Genomic DNA, 22463 nt, shown 5'->3' with positions numbered 1-22463 from the left:
CACGTGAATGTCCTAGTAGAGTGTCACTAGGTGATAACCTCGATAGGGTCAAGTCAACGTGGGAGAGGAACATATACGAATTATACTTTACGTCGTATTATTTACTCCCTCCGTTTCTTTTTGTTCTTTACGTTTTTCTTTTTGGGTATTTCAAAATATTCTTTATATTTAATTTCTTTTGTATTATCACATAAGTGACTTAGTATTCTATCAAAATTTATGTCGAATTATTATATTAACCAATTAAATTCATTTGGTCATTTAATCTCTCACACTTTTCCATTTGGATATTAAAATTTTCTCATTTCCCAATCAGAATTTTGATTAAAGTGAAAACATTATAAATAAACGTAATTTATCTGTTTAAATAAAAAAATTGAGGAAACTCGATGCAAATTAATTAATCGTTAAAACGCGTGAAAAATACCAAACGTAAAGAACAAAAAGAGACGTAGGGAGTATTATTTATTATTATTTAATTAATTAATATTAATTCTTACTTATTAATTAAATAATTATTAACTATTAACTATTTATCGTTTATTATTTATTGTTTATTAATTATTAATTATTAATTATTAATTATAAATGATTAATTATTAATTATTAATTATTATTTATTATTTATTTTTTATTGTTTATTGTTTTATTTCGATTCAATAATATCCAGTTCAGTTCAACTCAAAAGAACAACATCTTAGAATAATGTTTTTAGTTTAAAGTTTTGTTTTGATTTTCCATGGGTATCTATCGCATGCATGTAGGGCAAGGCCGTGGGGTGGTCTCATAGTTGGTCACTACTTTAAGCTTAAGTTTTCCTTTGTGCAGTGTTTTCTAAAATCTCTTATAATATACACGGAAGTATCTTGATCGACTTCAATAGTTGTAACAACTCCTTAATTATGCTGGTCACACCCTTTCATTTCATGTAATTTTGATTAATTCGTTTTAATAATGTCTTTGAACCTTGTTTCATTATTTTATAGTTGATGGTTGGTTGAATGATGGGTTGTTACTTCATCTTCATATCTTTCTCCTCCTCCACATTTATTTATCGATAATGGTAATGCACAATAATCTTACTCCCTCCGTCCCTTATAGTTAATACTCACGTCGTTTTGATTGGACACGCTTGTCAAAGCACGATTTTGACCACCAATATCTGTAACTACATATAATAAAAACTTATAAAAAATTAATATTTTGAAAATATATATTGAGATGAAGCCAATAATATATTATATACTAACATTTGTTTTCATATACTATAAATAAAATAGGTTCAAAGTAAATAATGCAAAAAGTCAAAATGGTGCGAATATTAAGGGACAAAGAGAGTAATATTTCCTCATAAGCCCTTTTTTCCCTACTCTTTTCTTACTTTTGGGCATATGTTCATGGGCTCTCACCCTCTCACCTTAAAGTGTCTTGGCGTGAAAATAGTTTATAAATCTAGTGGTTCCAAATTGCATCGACACACCAATTCCTTGTTTTTCTTGATCGATTTCTTGTTTATATATATATATTTTTTTTGTAGCCTTGAAAACATTATATTTCTAACACCTCAAGTCTCAAATCCATGATGGAATAATGCCGGATTTTCAATTCAACCTCAAAATTCTATGTTCAACACTTCAAATTTCCAAGTTCATGGCGGCATAATGCCGGACTTTCAAGTCTCAAATTCCTATTCAAATCCCTTTTCAAAAATCAAAGTTCCAAGTCCAATTTCAAATGCCTAAAACCTATGGCGGCGTAATGCTGAATTTTCAAGTCCAAAAATTCCAAATCCTTCAAAATTCCAAATTTAAAGCCTCATCTTCTATATAAAACTCCTCTTTCCAAATTCCGAATTCAAACTCCAAATCAAGCTCAAGTTTCAAAATTTGCTTTCCAAAATAACAAAGATTCTTGCTTTCCATTGCTCCCAAATACAAAATTCAAACGCATTTCCAACGGGTTGAAATTCCCTAAAAATAATACAAATTCGATTTCCAAAAATAATTCAAACGGGGTGAAAACCCCCAGAAATAATACAAATTTGACCTCCAAAACATTTCAAGCGGGTTGAAATTCCCTTGAAATAATCCAAACCCCATACAAATTCCAACGGGTTGAAAAACCCTTGAAATAATACAAATTCAATTCCCAAACTTAATTATACACTGCACTATTACTATTGATTTTCTAACATTGAATTCGATTTTCTAATATTGATTTTCTAAATAAAAATCCATTGTCATTGTAATCACAAATTAAAAGTCAAAGTTTTATGTACAACGTTCTAATTAATGGCATTTATGATATTTTTAATGCATAAAGTCATATCCATATTTTGTTAACTATTCAGTTAGACCCCGTTTGGTTCGACCACAGGTATAAGGTATAAGTTTGAGTATTAAATCCATGGGTTTATAATCAACGATACATAGAAAATCATAACTTATTCCACCTGTTTGGTAAAATAAATTTAGAATTTAATCCTACCGATAATATACTCTCCTACTCCTTATTCTCATCTTTTTTTTTACACCTCCCCCCCTCCTTCTACTTAAAGATGTAAGGAAAAAAAACAAAAATTCAATCAAATATAAAAGGCAGACATTATATTTTGATATATGACACCATCTCCACCACCACAATAGTTCGCTTTGCTTCAACTCTAACCATCACATTCTTCTGTCACTAGACGAAATTTGATTTTTTGTGGTTGTTTTTTTTACAATTGAAGCTACAAATCTAGACTTCAATGTCCAAAATTTCGACGATTAACAATATACTACCTAGGTATTTTATTCAAAGATATGTTTAGTTAAATTATTTTTCAGTATTCTAATTACGTCATTTTGGGTTCTTACGGGGGTGTTGATGGTGGCGTTAGGTAGCATTGACAATTTGATGGCGAATCGACATGGTAGTAACTTTGTAGTATAATTTTTATGATATTGATTTTTTAGGTAGCTTGTGTGGCGACGGTGGTGGAGTAACATACTAACATTAGTTAGACTGTCATGGTGTTTGTTTGATCGAGTTTGCAGTGTCGATTTTATTTTCAGTTAATATAATTCCATATACCCACCTCCCCCTTGAGTACGAGAACTCGATACATAGGGGTTTTGGAGGTGGATCCCCAAATTTTAAATCTAATATACATATATAAAGGAGGCATATTTGATGAAAGATTAGAGCGGCCACCTAGGATTACTAATGGTTTCGGCCAATGAAAAATAAGATTTCTAATTTCTTTTTGAATTAAAAAAAATCAAGTTCCACGTAGATATTTTAATTAATTAATTATTAATATACACAACTCCATCGAAAATCAAACACTCTAATAATTAATAAATAATCGATTGCCACGTAGATAATTAATTAAGTGCTACATAGATATTTTAATTAATAAATTAATTACTAATATATACAACTCCATCTAAAATCAAACACTCTAATAATTTAAAAATAAATCTAAAATAAAATTCATCCAAAATCAAACAATAATCTAAAATAAAATAAATAAATTTCAATTTAAAATCAAACATTAATCCAATATTAGAGCGCCACGTAGAAAAATCTAATGGCTTCGGCCAATGGAGGAATATTTGCTGAAATATTAGAGCGACACCTAGGATTACTAATGGTTTCGGCCAATTAATGAAAAATAATATTTCTAATTTCTTTTTGAATTTAAAAAATCAAGTGACACATAGATAATTAATTAGGTGACACGTAGATAATTAATTAGGTGCCACGTAGATATTTTTATTAATTAATTACTAATATATACAACTCCATAGAAAATCAAACACTATAATAATTAAAAAATAATCGATTTCCACGTAGATAATTAATTAGGTGCCACGTAGATATTTTAATTAATTAATTACTAATATATACAACTCCCTCTAAAATCAAACACTCTAATAATTAAAAAATAAATCTAAATAAAATCATCCAAAATCAAACAATAATCTAAAATAAAATAAATAAAATTCATTTTAAAAACAAACAATAATCTAAAATAAAATAAATAAAATTCAACTTAAAATCAAACCTTAATACAATAGTAGAGCGCCACATAGAAAAATCTAATGGTTTTCCGCCAATGAAAAATAAGATTTCAAAATTAATTTTGAATTAAAAAAGTCGAGTGCCACGTAAAGAAATGATTAACTTTCACGTAAATATTTTTTATTAATTATTTATTAATATTACGCATATACATTTTCATCAAAAAACAAACACTTTCATAATAAAAAAAAAATCTAAAATGAAATTCAATGCAAAATCAAAAACTAATCTAATCTAATATATAAAAGTAGTATATACATAGGATTTTTATTTAAACATAACAATTTAATAGAATCTGTGCATCGCACGGGCTAAAATCTAATTTTATAAAAATAGTTAACCAACCATCAAGTATGGGGTTGGATGATTTCCAACCCATACCTGATTCCAAAATATGCTAAACCAAATACACCCTTAATTATTTAATTTCCATTTGTCTACTTGGGCCGGGCCCAAATTTGTAGCACGGTTTCGAAGGCTATGCAAGTGTGAAATACAGAGTAACTGAGATCTTCTTCAACCTATCTTCTTCAACCTAATTTCAGTTTTCTGGCGGAAAAACTTTGATACAATCAGCAAGTTTGCTTGGGAAACGTGAATATTAGATTGAAATCTCGTTTCCCATTCGTTTCCGGGATGAATTCAGTTTCAAACACGTCTCCATTTTTCTGAAACGGTTTCGGCGCGTTCCGAAACGCGTTTCCGGGGTTTCCCCGTTCCAGGACGTTTCGGAAACGGTAAGTCGTGATTTTTTGGCGTTTCCGTGCTTTGTAGGTAGTGAGTTGTACGAGTATGTTTTAATAATTCAATTTCTTCTTCTTGTTGTTTGTTAACCCTGGGTTTTTAGATGTTCATGAGTGCTTACATTCTTCGGCAGAATAGGCCAAGATAGGATTGTATGTGGGATCAATTTTTCTTACACTGAAATTTGTATCATATAAAAAGGTTTTCAATCGAAGCATCGGCTTTTTTTTTTCTGGAATTTCGTTTTAGGAGATTGATTTATAGCTGAGAAGCCAAACTGTCAAACATAGTGATTTGTCAACTATTACAGTTCTCAAGTATTATTTGCTACTCTGCTTTTGTGCTACAAAATTGGTGGCCGGACTCGGGACGAATCGGCATAAATTACAGAAAGTTAAAGAATAGATTATCAAGTATTCATGAGTTTGTTTTGATTTTTCAATATCTTGTTGTTATCTGTGGGAATGGGGATTAGTTCATGAGTTAAAGTGGATGGTTCACGAGTTGTTATTTGTTGTTGTTGACTTGTTATTGGTGGATTGTTGTTTTAATTATGAGTGAATGCATCAGTCGGTTTGATCATTCAATATCATATTTGTTTAGTTGCTCAATTGCGTTTGTAAAGGCAATTAATAATGTGAGGAGTAACTAAGTAAGCATTGTTTGATTGTTCTTTTGATTTTGTTTATCTTAGTGTATGTGTATTTGATTTGTTTTGACTAAGCAATTAATTAGATGGTACAATCACTCTGACTAAGCAAGTTAATTATATGTTACAATCACTCAATCAGTGGGCATTGTGAATCACTAATATGAATCTTGTTGTAATTGTGACTTTATTTTTAGAATGAAAAGGAAGAGCAATTGTAATGATTTTGTAGGTATTTGATTGTAATATGTACTTTTGGGACGATTTTTTTGACGTACTTTTATACATATATGTTGTTTGTTTTTTATATTAATTATGCGGTGCTTTATCGATGGTGACACAGCACCCTAAAGTTCCTGTATACGCCACTGCTTACTTCACACCAACAACAATGGCGTCCAGGCGGTGTTTCACCACTCTCACCCGCCTTTCGTTCAACCCCCTCTTCTCCAAGTCCAACTCGCTCCACTCCCTCAAATCTCTAACTTCTCCCCTCCGTTCTCTGCAATGCCTCCCCCACACTCTCTCTCCTCAATCCAACCCTCATTCATTCCTACCTCGCTACTTCTCTTCCCGTACTCAAAACCATAAATCCCCCAAAATCACCGAAAACGATGAGGATGAGGATGATGATGATGATGATGATGATGATGATGATGATGATGATGATAATGAGGAAGATTATACAAGCGGAGAAGAGGAGAGAGAAGTTTCAAATGAGCCGTCTAATCTAGCTGATAGATCGTATTTTGTAGAGGATAAACTTGAAGAAGCTGCTCATATTGGGTATAAGGTTATTGGGCCGCTTTTGCCTACTGATCGGGTTTTTAAACCCTATGAACTCGCTTTTGCAGTTGTTCAGGTTTGATTTCTTTTCTAATTTTGTAGTTTTTGTTTCGAATTCGGTGTTTTTTGGGTTTAGGGGTTTAATTGAGGTTTTTGATTTGTTTTGCGGTTTAGGTAGGATCGCATCAGTTTAAAGTGAGTAATGGGGATTGCATCTATGTGGAGAAGCTCAAGTACTGTGAGGTCAATGATAAGGTATTTCATTTTTCTGATTAAGGCTAAGTTCAGTGATTAATGATCAATATAATTTGTAATAGCAATGACTGATTTTGTTGCCTACACGAAATTGCTGGGAAGATGGTACTGTTTTGAATTATGGTAGTTTTACATTTTTGTCCGTATGCTGTTCTTTATCACTGGTAATTAGACTTGTTTAGTGCTACAGATGCTGTTCTTTATCACTGGTAATTAGACTTGTTTAGTGCTACTTGTACTTTGGTGTGAGAACCCCTTTCTGTACATTTTTTTGTTATGCGTCAACATTTTGCTATTAATAGAGCACATATCGTCCATGGTGAAGCAGTTAATGTGTAGTACATAAAAACTGTTCCTTTTTTTTATTGTTATTTTCAGTATCTAAGAGCTGAGAATGAGCAAAAGGAAAGTGGGAAAAACGGTTTATGTATCCGGGTTCTTAACAGAAGAGAAAAACTAGATTGACTAAGATGATTGAATTAATATAGAGTTGATCATAACCAATTTTCTCTCGAGAGTGCCCGCTTGATTACTTGTATGGAGGCATAGTTAGGGTGATGATACATCTATACTGCATGTATTGGCTGTAGAAGATATTTAAGGTCTATTTTGATGACAGTCTTGATCAGTTACGATAGTCCTTTGTTGCACATGAAAGAACAAAAGTACCTCTATTCAGAATGCCTATATACGGTGGTGAACAAAAATACCTCTGTGCAGAATGCCTTGATCACTATAAGCAATGAGGATCTTCCTGACTTCATTGTCCTATTTTGTTTCTAAAATCCTCGTTTGATGCATTTCTTGCAAACACTAATAACCGTAACCTTACTTCCTAAATCAGTGGAAACTAGCAAGTGTACACTTTTCAGCAAGGGCCCTCTTACATTGAGATGTAGAATTTTACAAGTGTCATTTGGTTTCTCTCTTTCTTTACATGCATGCATCGATGTTTTAGTGTTTTGTGACCCAAATTTTAATAATTTATTTAAGTTATCTCCATTTCATCAAGTTGTTCCTCGCAGTTACTTTGCCCATATATACCAATAATTCAGACTGGTTTATTCATCATTTTGGTGTTCTGCAGTTGATCTTAAGTAAGGTCTTGATGGCGGGTTCACCAACTCAAACAATGATCGGGAGACCTATATTGCCAGAGGTAGCAGTTCATGCTGTAGTGGAGGAGCATGTAAGAAACCTTCTGAAATTTTTATTTATTCATGTTTCTTAATGATTTCTGGGCATATACTGACCTTCAATATTTGAGCATCTGTATTCCGTTAGTCTTGACAAAAGATGATTTCAGCTTCACATGGTTATCAGTTATGAGTTAATGACACGATAAGTTACTTAGCTTGTAAGCTGTCTTCATATGATCTCATGTATTTGTAATATGATAGTTGATAGCGAGCTTTGAATACCTCTAGAAACAAGTGAACGCATGATTTCTGGATGGAGGGCAAAAAGTCTGTTTAAGAGGCCACTCATTAAAAAGAAATAAGCAGTCAACTTTATCAAAGCTTTAGTCTGGTGATTACTTGGATGTTTTGGAGTTAGAACTGTCTAAGGCACTTAATTTTTGGTAGATTTTTCTGGCATGAAAACTGAAGTTGGATGCATTGCAGGGATAGTAGTTTTAATTCTCCCACCTTGTCATTTTCAGGCTTTAGATGCCAAGGTGATCATCTTTAAAAAGAAGCGAAGAAAGAACTACCGGAGAACCAAAGGTCACAGACAGGTAATGGCAAATTGAGATTCATGCCTGGCTCTGTAAACTCACACTTATAGTTGGTTGCTAATGTATAAATGGACTTACAGGAGCTCACTAGGTTGAGAATAACTGACGTAGAAGGAATTGAGAAACCAGAAGCACCACCAGTTGGGAAGACGCTTAAAATATCTGCTAAGAAAGTAGAAAAAGTAGCAGTGGATGCATAGTTGAATTGCTGATCTGATATGCTGAATTGCTGATGATAGAGGCTCAACTCTTGCAAACTGACACTGGGATTTCATGTCATGTTTGTTGAATTTATGTTATAGGAAGTTTTGATTCTAACCATATGTTAGGTTTTGATGGTTAATCTTGTAGGTGTAAAATTTGTTCAATTCATAAACCATCGAGCAGACACGTGCAATTCTTCTCCCTTGATGAAAGGAGTTGGAGGTCTACTGGAATGAGTTCAATATCGTAGTTGTCTCCTTGATAAAGTTCTGGTTAACATTATGGAACATCTGTTTTGCCAACTTTACCTGTGGCCAGTTGTTCATAGATTTATGTAAGAAATCGCAGAAGGGGTATTTTTACCACTGTTTGCATATCTTTTTATTTGTGTTGTATTTGGTCGTATTTCAATAGTATTTCAATAATCAGTTTTTTTTTCCTCTCCTGAAAATGGTCTTTCTTCTTCTATCTCCTATTTCAAGATTGTGGTTAAGTCTATAGTTTCTTAAGCTTCTTGTTACCTTATATACTAGCTAAAGGCGTATACTAAAAAAAATTATACAAGCAAAACACATTTTAGAATATTCACATATACTTTATATTACATTACGCCTAACTACATACAGTTTGTTATACTTCATATCAATTGCTTCATTTACTAATAGAAGACATTTGAGACATTTCAATTGCTTCATTTAGCTCCTTTTATGCCCTTTTTTTTTTGGCCTAACGGATCTTGAGAGTTAAGTGGCATACATCATGTGAGCTAATTTCCCCTTAACTAATGCATTGGCCTTCTCTCTAATGGCTGGGCTAGTGCCTTTTCAGCCTAAAAAGTAGGATAAGTGAATATGTAATGGATTTCACCTTTATTTTTGACTGAATCCACACGGATTGCCTACGTATCCCATGATAAAGGAATCAGGTCAAAGCGTAGTTCAGGATATTACGAGGTTTACTTTTCTAATTAATATATCTGAAAGCTATCTTACTCATACTAGGATACATCATGGATCATATGATCATCAAAATACTATTAGTTGAAAGTTGGGAACAAAATATGGCATTTTAGTCAAAATGTGACCTGTAATTACCAAACGAGCCTTAAATGTGCATAACTTGACCAAAATATGTGAGATGAGTCTTAGAAATATTAAAATAATTCTAATAAACATATAAAGGGTTTAAAATCATGTTTAGGTTCATTAGTTGAAAGTTGGGACCGAAATAAGTCATTTTAGTCAAAATGTGACCTATAATGATAAAAAAAAGCCTTAAATGTGCATAACTTGACTGAAGTAGGTGAGAATGAGTCTTTAAAACGTAAAAATGGGTGTATTAAACATGTAAAGGGCACAAAATATTTATTAAGGTTCATTAGTTGAAAGTTGGGAGCGAAATAAGCCATTTTAGTCAAAATTTGACCTATAATGACCAAACGAGCCTTAAATGTGCATAACTTGACCAAATTAGGTTAGAATGGGTATTTTGAATAGAAAAATAAGTATATTAAATATGTAAAGGGTTTAAAATACTTATTTAAGTTCATTAGTTGAAAGTTAGGAGCGATATAAACCATTTTTTTTTATTGTACGGGTCATTATTAATGTTCATTATTTCATTGTTAGGAGCAAAGTATTACTTTATTATACGATATAATATTTATTATATAACTAAAGTATATATTTCTTTTTTGATGGTCAATCTTCTTAAGGTATTCAACAATCTGAGGGAGTAGCCCTTCACCATTGAGGAGATAAATGAAGTTCGAGACAAGTTGGCAACTTCATTACTAGTGATTGTCTTTGATTTTTGACCTTTTTTTCCTTGTAATGAATCTTAGATTACAAATGCTAGTTTGTCAAATGATTGTAATATTATCGACTTTTGGATTTATAATTATATACTATTTAATTTAATTATCTACATAATTGACACTTTTTAGTGATTTATGGAGGTTAATTAGTGGCGTGGTTGAATTGTATAATATATGTAGCAAGAAAATTGATTATATAAGAAATTTCTAGATCAAGTGCGGCTCATTTTTATGTTTGTGCTGCCCATTTCTATATCAAGTGCGAGCTCATTTTCAAAATTGGCAGCACCAAATTTGTCAAGTGCGGGCACATATTCCAAAATTGGCAGCACCAAATTTGTCAAGTGCGGTATCATTTTCTAAATTAGCAGCACTTGAGAAACATCAAGTGCGGGCATGCCATGTGCTGCACATGTAAAAACCCGCACTGAAGACCTTAAAATGAGCCCGCAATTGGTGTATATACGTACTACAGAGTATGTATATATTATTAGTATATACGAAGTGCAAAGTATATGTATTCTCCGTAATCAGACATTCAACTTAAAATTCTACACAAATTCTTATTTACATGGGTTGTACAATAAATATTATACACCAGAGTAAAAGTTAACTCAAAATGTTTAAAAGTTAAGCTTATATATGTAAAAGTTATTCATTTTTTAGTGATAAATTTTTTCATGTTAATAAAACTTATTTCTTCAAAATCACTAATAAATGTATAAAATTAATCATTTAACTCTTTAAAATGTTTATCTATCAATATTTTTTACTAATATAAAAGTTAATCAAAACTAGGTTAAAGTTACAAAAAAATGGGTAAAAATTATCTTGATGTACAACACCTAATGCGCGCAAGACCTTTTTATCTTTTATTATACGATACCAAAAAGAAACCTTCTTTAAAGAATTTACATCAAAATCAAATTAAAAGTACTTAAACAATTTTTTGGCACCAAAAAAAAAGAGTATGTGTGTAATGTGTCACCCGTTTTTATTTCACTTTTGCCCATTCGTTGCCTTAATCTTCGGCATGAATTTGGCGGGGATGTCAGCCACAACAAAAGGCGCCACCACTTCCATTAGCTCTAATTTTCTTCATATTAATACGGACTACGGATTACCACTTAATTTATGTACAAGCGATAAATTTGTGTTTCACATTTCAAAATACATGTATTATATAAGGCATTTGAGATCCAATTGCTAGATTACTTTATCATAGATATACTGGTACGTCGATTATCAATGTTGTTTAGACTTTAAAGTACATATGAGGTATGGAGTTTGAAAGTAATATTTGTACTCTGTACTAAGAAAATATATGCCTATTACATAATTTTTTTTCTTATTAACACTCGTATTATTAAATTTATTGATTGCATTCGCCGTATAGTGGTTTTTTTTTTCTCTTTTCTAAGAATATAATTGAACGGATGAAATATTGTTTATCCGTTTTATATTTTACTTTAATTAAATCTCATGTATATATTATCCCAATTGGTTTTATTACGTACTAAATAATTTAGAATATGGACACACAACTACACAAGTGGATTGTACTCTTTTCACTATATTGAGTTGTCGGGTTATTGACGAGTATATGCACCGTATAACCAGAGCTATTTTTATTTTTTATACATATATGCTCACAACTCACAAGATCCAAACATATAGACAAATAAATACTCCAGAACATATACTCCATATTATATCATGTCCATAATATAACCGGTTGTATATAGAAAATTATATCGATTGTCCAAATATATTTTTTGACTTGACAGAAAGTCAAACGGGCAAGTAGCAACTTATTAATGTTCCACAAATTACAACTGTACGAACCTTGCATTCCCTTTATGTATGACATGATATAGATTGATATGATGCATTGTCGAACATAAATGGAAATTAATTGCTTTTATTGTTCTACCAATTCTATCCTCATCGATTTCACACTTGTATTTCTAGTTTTCTACATGGTAGTTTGTTAATTTCTTCTTCGTTTTTATGATATTAAAGTATGGTTTGAATTGATCTTACAATAATTTATTACTCCGTGTAATATTAGTCATTTCAATAGTTAGAGCTTTCTTTTAGATCAACTATAGACCTGCTAAACTGATTTACAATAAGGATTTAATAATTTCCGGATAATATATGTCAACTATTGTGTACCAATTCAAGGGGATCATTGGTTAGTCAGTGACGCAGAGTAGGCCAGGAAAAGTATTACTCGTAGTTTGAATTCTTAGGTTCGGTTCTGTTCACCTTATTTTCACTTATTTTAAGAAAAATAAGTTCAGATAAATTCTGAGAAGATAAGTTCAGAAAAAATAAGGTTTGGTCAAGTACAGTTTATAACTAAAATAAGTTTTGATAAGTTCAGATAAAATAAGTTCAGGAAAAATAAGTGGAAATCAGTTAAATAGAACGCAGCCTTACAAAAATACACAAAATAAGCCTATAATTGGTAATCATGGCATACTTAACTTGATTGAATGACCACGGGATGTCTTTTCCTTCTAATTTTTAAAGTGTTAAAATAAATTGTGTCGTAAATTCAATTCACTTAAAACTTTTTTTTTTAAAATAGTACATAAATCATACGATTACAATAATTAAACTTGATGAGAAAGCTCGTCACTTTTCCAAACTACTCCTAAAATATTACTCGTATACAACCGTAAGTCAAAAGATTAAAAAAAGTCACAAAAATTGGATGAGATTTGGACGTTTGAATTGCAAAATAAGGTCCCATATGTCTTGATGAATGGGGAAAATTCAAATCAAATCCGTTAAAAACTGAGTAATCGTACTACCTTCACAAAGAGGCATGGACCAAAGGCCATACATATATGAAAGATTAAACCCTGGACCAACCAAATTAATTAAATGGACCCTTTACCTAATACTTTAAATTGTTAATATATATACTCTTTATATTTTAAGGAGAACGAGAAAAAAGTAATACAAAACTTACATATATATGATAAATTGATAATCTTATGTATAAAACCAAGTTCTATTATGATCAAATAGTTATGTTCAATTATTTATAATTTTATAATCAATTAAATAATTATACATTCTAATCAAATAGTTAGATTTTATCACCTTATAGTTATACTTTTTTTAGTGCTGGAATCAGAGGTTTTAAATGTCGGAATGACAGTCTCATAACATTACTCTTGTGTAAGATTGTGATATATTGACATGCATGTGCTTACCTATCAATTACAAATTGATAGTGAGAAATGTGAACAATGATAGCCATAATGAGTGATTACTTTGGTTGACCCCATTTTATAGCTAAATTGATTGAGGTGGTCCTTTTACAATTACATTATTTTTAACTTATGTTAATTATGAAGTTTCTTTTATGTGTAGGATTATTTTTGTGTTACTTGAAAAATAAAGGATATTTTAAAGAGAAACAACGCAAAGAGAAATATTTAAATCGCGTTTTATAGAAGGTTAATCTTTTTTCCTTGTGAATGGGAACACATAAAGGGTAGCAAGAATTTAGGGTGGTATATAACTCATCACACCAAGTTGTATTCTGATTTCTAGTTTGTATTAAGTGAATTTAGGGTGGTATATAACTCTGCTCTTAAATGTTCTCAGTGCCAAAGCAACATCCTTGATTTCAAGATCATTTTCAAATGTCATCTTCCCAACCAAGTTAGTATTGTTATAATGGTCTTATGTTACTTCGACACTTTGGTTGACAGAAAGTGTTAGTGTCGGATTCTCCGACACTTCGACACGACATGACACCCAAATATGTAGTGACCTTGAATGAAATTTATTACATCTAGAGTGTCGGATCCGCCAATCCCTTGTCAGATAAGACACACCAATAAGAGTCTGAGCAACATAGTAATGGACTAATAGTTGCTCGATTTGTCTCTTAATCAATTGATTGGGGAAACACAGACCTTTGAGAATGAAAAAAGATATTTGGCCAACTCTTTACCCTTAATTGGAGCACGAGGGACGAGGGGATTATTCTTATCGACGGTGGACACCTTGATAAGTCAATGATAAAAGACAAATAGCATCTTCCCTCCTAAAAGCTCTTGTAAAGAATTCTATTGGCTTCAATCAAACTCGATAAAGTAAATAAAAATAAATTAGGTTGTGCATGTATGATTAGTGTACCATGTTTAGTTTAATCATCATTATATTGTGCCAAAGATAAGAAGAGGTGTTATGTTGGAGTTTGGTGGTCCAAAAACGTTAGCTTCCTGGATTTATAGTTGCACTTTTATAGTTAAGATTCTGTTGGTCAAGATTCATTTGTCATCTCAAAGAAGCAAGTGCCGACAATGCAATGAGAACCAGTATTTCCCTTCTTTGTAATAATGGCGAATGGCCATATACACCTTTGTGGGGACATTATTAGCAAAATTCAATTTTTCGGAAACTGATTTTGGCACACCACTTTGTTAATTTTAGCACACTTTATGCGAGTGGATCGCAGTTTCTTGTGCTCTTACAAGAGCGTGCCAAAATCACTTCCGTATGGGCGCCGGCTCGGCCTAATAGGGTCAGCCCGAACAGATACTCCATGGATACCGGATACTTAACTACAGAATACTTGCTCCATTTTTTAATGGACACATTTTGTTCTGGTTTTATCCTGTTGAAGAGTTTTATCATGTTACTGAATAATACAAAGTACGAAGTAATAAACGAAATGCTTACGAATTGCAACAAGGAAAGATGCAGTGATGATGAATTATTACTATTATTAAGCAAAATTATAAATTTAAATCCCCTTTCAAACTTCAGCAGTATAGTAGTGTCTTGTTACAATTACTAATGAATGGCTGAAGTATCTGTAAGTATGCTCAATACATATGTCGAGGAATAAACCAATAACAAATAGCCTATAGACGCTCTCTTTATCTATCGGCTAATCAACTAAAACCTACTAATAAGTGATAATAACATTCAAAACCATAATATGAAGAAAAAAAATAACTTAACCAAAAAGGCGGATAAAAGGATACAAATAAAATAATTTTAAGTTAATTCTACAGGATGTAACAGAAACTGATTGCTATGGATTTGGCCTCCAAATTCTGGGCAGATGAAACATTTAAGGAGCAAAGAGAAACAGAACCTTTGTGGGTTTTGACTTATTCTGCATCCCTGGAGCTTCGACTCGAGAGCCACAGCTTCTTTTGAACAACAAACACAACTTCATCCCCATCCTGATCTGAATCTGAACTTGCATCACCTGTTGCAACTACCTCCCAGTGTAAAGCTGACATATACTTCTTTACAAAGTCCACTACGGCTTGTTTGTCTCGGATAATAATGAAACCAGTTGGCCTGAGAATTCGGTCCATCTCGAGAAGAAGATCCTCAGGGCTACAACCTTTCCTCTCAATGTCAGAGATGATGTTCCAAGCATGGAGTAGATCATAAGTCCGGGGATATGTTGAGAAGGCCTCACACCTAACATTAAGGTAAAGGAAAATTAGTGATCCAAATTTGAAAAAAATGGAACAAAGTTCACCTTGAAAAATATCAGATTTGGCAAAAGAGCAAGGTAAATGGTCATAACAGGTGAAGGTATGGAGGTAATTGGTAACATTAATGGTTTTGCAACCATAAATTGGGACTTTTCCTAAAATATGAGAGCGAGTTTACCATCATTAACGTTCACAACCAAGTTCAGCATTGATTACATTTTCCTACCAAAAGGAACTAACTTCTACTGTTAATCAGGAGTGGGGAATGTTCAGAGAGGACTGTTTGGTTGGTGAGCTAGGGGAAACTGGTTTAAAGTGATTTAGCAGAACTAGCTATATCCTAGTTGACCAAGCATTGAATGTAAAAAATAAGTTAAACCACAAAGAACAAAAACAATAAGCAGAAAGCTAACAGAAGTCCCTCAACTAGGGAACCAGCTGAGCAGTCCTAAGCAAATTGTTGCTAATCTATCCAAAAAGATGTAAAAACGGGGCAGTGGGGAATAAATCAGGAACTGGTTTCCACACTACGACATTTGATTTCGGCATTCCTCATGTATAGATCACAGAACACTGTTCTCATAGTCAGAGTGCCAAAATCATTGCCCATAAATACTGGTCCGGTCATAGCATATGTTTTCAAAGAAGTGCATCAGGGACCTTTGTAACGTCCAAGAATTAAAAGGATATCTAAAGGTCAAACAACACAACTATTCAGATATTGTTTCAAGCAATCACGATCTGAAGGAAAGCTTTTTTCAGTAGCAAGATTGCCAAGTAGGCAACAGATGTAAAAAAAAGAAAGATAGCCGTATGGGGTAATCTTTACCACCTCTCTCTCTCCCCAGCCAAGTGGTAGTTTCCTCTGAAACAAGAGGCCACAAATCATTCTTTGTGACCTGCATTTTGATAATATAATAACTACTCTATTGCAAGCAGCAAGTATTCTGCAAGTGGTCTGCTTCCAGTTTACTACGAGTTGCTAATTTTTATAAGATAGTAAAACCAGCCTCAGCAGCATTTCAAGCTAAATACTAGCAAATTTGCTTACCAGTTGTGAGCCGCACCAATAAGACCACGATCATATACCACCTTAAGTGTGTTTGGTCCATCTTCTGGAACAACATTCATTACCCAAACGTCCTTATCCTTCAAAGCTGCTGCAAATGATCCTAAATGTGCCTTCATATCCATCACATTCCTCAAAGTATCAGACTGGATCTTGGGACTTAGAAGGTTCCAGTAGTTCTCAACTCTCTGCGCCCATGATTCCTGCATCAGAAAAACATCAGCCCAAGAATAAACAAGTGTTATTCAGTTTGCTACCAATCACTGTCTTATGTCATAACTCATAAGTAGTAATTATGAAGCAAGGTGGGATAGGGTTGTTCCACATACCGTATCTTTTTCAAACATATCATTTGAATAGCTAAAATCAGCAAGCCGAGGAGAAGGAGAAGTCAATCTAGCAGGCCACGCAGGCAATTCACTTCCACCAGCCTTATGATCATCTGAAAAAGATAGATAAAAATCTTGAATGAGTATTGCAGTAGAGTATACATCAGAAAATTAATCACCTAAAGGAGCAGGACAGCATACATAATACACATATGAAAGAAAAAAAATATAGAAAGCCAGGATAATGTTCCAAAATAGAGGGGCATGACCAGTTCAAGCTCAAGCAGGTAAGAGGTTGAAAACTACACCGAAGCAGAAGACCAGAAATCAAATTAGGAATGAAGCAGTTATGCAGCATGCAGAACTTTTTTTTCTTTATTATTTCAACAAGTCTTAGAGAATTGGGCATGAAAGTGAGAATTTGTAGGGGTCAAGATGAAAGGAGGAAGGCAAGTACTGGGAAGTTTTTCTACACAGGACTTTCATGTCAATTGCCTTAGTCCTTGCCTTTTTCATGTTGCTTCTTTGGTTTAGAAGACGTCATTAATACTCTGAATTTTGTGAATTACAAAATTTCGCTATTTGAAAAACATGTTCTATGGCAAAAACTTTTGCTCTTTCAATGAAACACACATTTGCTTTTGTTTCCTCTCCTTTAATTTTTTTTTTGAATGAAGAACTTGACCAATGAGACAATGTGGACTAAATAAAGCTACAAGACAGAAGTTCAAACAGATCCCAACAATATGAGCAGGGAAGAGATTCAAATTAATTCAATTTCCACCTTCACTTCTCCATTAAATGAAGGACAACCTAGTAGCAAAAAAAGGAGGACTTAGACCTCTTTGATATATCGAGAAGAAATAATCAGTGACTCTCCAAGAATATTATGCAAAACAACCAAGAAATAAATCACGTGTACATACAACTGAAAAGTTAAGGTATGAGAGATGAATAAGAGAAATACTCACGATCAGAGTATGGTGTGATACATGGTTCCATTTTCACACCCAAAACAGCATCTGGGTCATCATCTGATCGGCAAAGGGGAGGTTGAGTACCAGCAGGCCTCTGCATGTAGCAGTCATTGTTTAAAGGCTTGACCCAAATTACAGTTTGGTTTTGTTTTGCAGCGATTTCCCAACACATACGCTTGACAAGAGCACTCATTTCTCTCCATATCCTAAGATCCTCTTCATCTTGAGCATATGCTTCAGGAGAAGAGTAAGCAAAATAGCCACCTGGTCTCAGTACCCTATCTAACTCAAGCAGTAATATACCGTCCCTTTGAAGCCAATCAATTCTACACCGAGAGCAGTGAGCAAGCTCAAACGACCTGCTAGGATATGGTAACCTCTTTGTGCCTAAAACGCCAAGATATGCAGGAATCCCTCTTTCCAATGCGAACTGGATTTGGTTTTGATGAACATCGTTTGGTGCTAAGGACATAGTAATGACATCGGAAGAGAGTAGATAACCTCCAAAACTTGCAACACCACAGCCCACATCAAGAACAGTCCTCAGCCTGCCTTCGTCGTTAATGACGTTATTTGAAAAGTTAAGCATCTGCCAATACAAAAACATATATTATCAGAAGTTCCATTCAGTCACTTGGTTAACACAATAGGTCTATTTTAGATGTATGAACATGGCTATAAAACCAATGACAACAATATTATGATACAACCATTAATTATTAGAATGGTGAACTTAGCTGTAACTAATACCATGACCAACATGTTTCAATAAACCACAAATTAAAAATTAGATGCAACTGGAAAATGACACAAAGCTCTGTCTAACACCTTACAAAACCTATACATTTCATATGAAAAACTGCAGGTCCACCTACAGGAAGTTACCAATTTACCATGGCAGATTTTTCTTCATAAATACCAGAAAGAGAAGATAGGTTTATTAGGAGGAACTTAAGGAAACCGTTCATCTTAAGATAGTAACGCACAAGATAAAAGAAATGCATTCCGTTTCTGCTATACACATATTAAAGGGCTTACATTTGCCATTGCAGCAATATACTTGCCAGCACCATAATGGAAGTGAGTGCCTCCACCAGGAAACTTAATTCTTTCACCTTTCACAACCATCCAGTTTTGATCAGATTTCTCATGAGCAAGGTGAGTGTGAGGTATATTTGCTTTCCACACTTCATCTCTGCTTTTAGGCCACTTAATTGGGACCTACATGATTAGAAAAGCTACAACTGAGTTTCCAGAAGAAGGGAGTACAAATAACTCGAATGCTACATATATAGTTATATACTTTCTTAAAATTATAGACAGAAGTACAATCCTCACTTTGTACCCATTTGGTGGTGGGATCAAACAATTGTAGCGCCTCTCCGGAGGGGGGCAGTGCCTTTCATAGTGCTCCATCAGAGACAAGTCCAACTTCAATCTCAGTTGGTATATAAGATGTCTATCCAAACAGGGAATCAATTCAGAATGCCGATCGTCACAGACCTAAAGGATTAAAAGCAAAAAAAAAAAAAAAAAGATTAAGAGATGTACAATACTCAAAAAGTATTTTTTTAATGCTGTGCTACTCAGACTTGGCCACGGTGGATACCATATATACCCAAGGGCTAAACTGTCCAGCAACAAATGTTAGAGTGGTGACTATCCAACAAAGGGACCTGGGGCGAAATGGAAAGTCCGAGTAACATAGCTTTACAAAAGGATCTTTTGGACAATGACAGTGCATGATTAGGGAAAAGACAAACTTACAGGGAAGCTTTTGGACATAACACCATCATCTCCATCTTCTTGGGAAAACTTGGAGGAGATGTCATCTGCATCTTCATCCCCACCCCAACCTAATTTTCTCAAAGATTTGCTGCCATACTCTAAAGCTGTTGCACCACTATTTTGTGAACCAAAAATAGATCCCTGATATACATACAGAAAACCAAGGACAATTGCTGCACCCACTAGAACAGTGATCAGGCGCTTCTTCTGTACTTCGTCAGATCTCCCTCTCATTTTACCACCAACTATTTTTCAAGTAGGATATACCTTTTAACTTCTTTCTAGAAATCAGAAGATCATGATCAGACCCTCTATGTTTATTTTCCCTGTATGCAAAACACTGGCATGATCAGACCTCATATATACAAGAGAATTAGAAGTGCAGAAACAATAAATGCTTGTTTAAGACCATGGATACACATAAGGAATTCTACAAAATAACAAGCATGCACATGTACATGTACAGCGAGGTGGTGGAGAAAGTAGAGGGGGCAGAATGCGCAATAGGCTAAATTGCCGCTCATATCGTTGGAAAGAATCAGGTCTCGTCATACTCAGCAATTGAAAGGCAGGTTTGAAATTTAGACTGCAAAATCATGCAATTTTAGATTCTTAAGAAACAACAACGATCATGTATGTATTCAAAAATCCCAAGCAACAACAAATTTATGAGCACATGTGAAGAGAGAAACTGGAAATTTGTGTTGCTTCATTCTCATCGTTTACAAATGTGCTTGCAACAACTACAGGCCTACAGCTTCTCTACCAATTTACAAGTAAGCATCTCTTGTTTTCCTGGGGTTAACACGCTGGATTAGCGGAACTGGTAAAGTTCCTGTAGTATATTATAGTCAGTTCACCTTCCTCTCCACATCACGGAAAAACACTGATCTCTAGCTAGGCAGTGCAATCTACACTATAAATATACCAATAGGCAACTTAAACTCTGATCAAGTCACACCTCTAAGGCTCTAATCAACTCACGAAGAAGCGCTCCTAAATAAGGATCATACTTCTCAACACTCTCATCGAGGTAGTTGATGATACAAATCGCTTCTCAATATCTCAGCATAAACTCCAAAAGTACAAATTATTCTTAATAAACAGAAAGGCTACATAGTTGAGCTGCATCACAGTCAGTCCAATTTCCTCACTACGAAGAAACATTGAACACTTCACGCAGCGCAATCTATCATTATATAGCTACCTACATAACAGTTTTTCAACTTGGACCAAGTTAAAATACTAATGGAAACACCTCCAACCCACTCACAAAGAAACACTCGAAATTCAACAGTCACACAACATAGATCATACTTCCCAACACTGCCAAGGTAGTTCATGACACTTATCACTTACTTACTCGGCATAAAAAGTACAAATGTCTCCTTATAAACAGAAAGGCTACAAAGATGAGCTGCATCGGGGTCATTGTAGCGACAGCATGGTGATTCTTTTGTTGTCGAAATCTTTCATTGTTCTTTTAGCAAATAACAGCTAATGATATGAAGAACAAAGTGTAACCATTAGCTCTGCTACACAATAAATTTGAGAAGTAAATCCAGGTGGGCCTTAGCTAACATCTATATTTCACATGATCCCACAAAAAGCTAAAAACACCCAACATATCAAAATAAGAAAACCACCCCTATTCACATTTTAATTTTAATGTCTCACAGAAAAAGCATGACCTTCCTAAAATAGTAACCTCCCCAAATGATTAGATTCTCGGAAACCTTAGCATTGTTTTGCATTTCCTTAACATCCCACCTCAAAAACCAGATGAATTTTCACCAAAATATCATGAAATAAAAAACAATCGACAGCATACAGGGATCCAATTAATCAAACAAAAATCAATCACAGATTCTCGATATCAATTAATCAAATCATAAGCTAATCAATCAAACGAATCACTTCCAGATCTAGCACAAAGAAACAACACTCCCAAATCAAATCGAATTAAGAATCGTAATATTCGCAACAAAAGGAACTAAAATCAGATCTCGCGAACTTAATGTTGATAAAACAAAAAAAATCAATCGTAAAACTAAGAAAAATAAATAGAGAGGAGGAATTATAAATTTACCAATAGATCTGAACTGAAAAAGGCAGAGGATTGTGATTGGTGAAGGTGTAATTGGGGATTAGAACCCTAGATTTGTTGCAGAAATAGACGAGAGCAGAGGAAATTGAGAGAGAGAGAGAAAGGAAGGGGAGTATGGAAGTGTGTGTGTGTGACAGAGAGTGTGAGAGTGAGAGAAAAAGGATCTAAAAAAGGAAATATTAATACCATTATTTATTTATTTTATTTATTTTATTTATTTTTATTTTAAAATGAAAAGTATGGAATTTTAGATCTCAGTCAGATAGGTGGAGATGGAGGGAAAGGGGATTAACCAGATATTACGTCAGAGTCGTTAAATTAAATTAATTTATTAAAAATAAAATTGTTGCATTTATGAGTAGTATCATTTTGCTGACTTGCTGTTTACTTGGTGTCAACCATTTAATGATTTCCACACTTCAAGTTGACAACTTTTTAGATTTTTAC

At 33.6% G+C, this 22463-nt stretch overlaps 2 protein-coding genes across 2 annotated transcripts; one reads left to right on the top strand and one right to left on the bottom strand.

Moving 5' to 3' along the window:
* Window positions 1–4523: 4523 nt before the first annotated feature.
* Window positions 4524–8895, top strand: LOC110787378 (50S ribosomal protein L21, mitochondrial-like). Its single transcript, XM_021991995.2, has 6 exons — window positions 4524–4805; window positions 5805–6323; window positions 6422–6502; window positions 7590–7691; window positions 8166–8240; window positions 8321–8895. Exons 2-6 carry the CDS (start codon window positions 5853–5855, stop codon window positions 8438–8440), a joined length of 849 nt encoding a protein of 282 aa, XP_021847687.2. The 5' UTR covers window positions 4524–4805; window positions 5805–5852; the 3' UTR covers window positions 8441–8895.
* Window positions 8896–14994: 6099 nt separating this feature from the next.
* On the bottom strand, window positions 14995–22175 carry LOC110787379 (probable methyltransferase PMT3). Its single transcript, XM_021991996.2, has 8 exons — window positions 21999–22175; window positions 19889–20235; window positions 19460–19624; window positions 19160–19342; window positions 18116–18710; window positions 17145–17257; window positions 16798–17018; window positions 14995–15729 (listed from the first exon to the last, which is right to left on the bottom strand). Exons 2-8 carry the CDS (start codon window positions 20141–20143, stop codon window positions 15408–15410), a joined length of 1854 nt encoding a protein of 617 aa, XP_021847688.1. The 5' UTR covers window positions 20144–20235; window positions 21999–22175; the 3' UTR covers window positions 14995–15407.
* Between the last annotated feature and the right edge of the window lie 288 nt (window positions 22176–22463).

This window comes from Spinacia oleracea, chromosome 3, assembly GCF_020520425.1.
Source record: "Spinacia oleracea cultivar Varoflay chromosome 3, BTI_SOV_V1, whole genome shotgun sequence".
In the NCBI taxonomy this organism is placed as follows: domain Eukaryota; kingdom Viridiplantae; phylum Streptophyta; class Magnoliopsida; order Caryophyllales; family Amaranthaceae; genus Spinacia; species Spinacia oleracea.
Note: the sequence above shows the minus strand (reverse complement) of the source record. Positions and strands in the feature narration are given on the sequence as shown.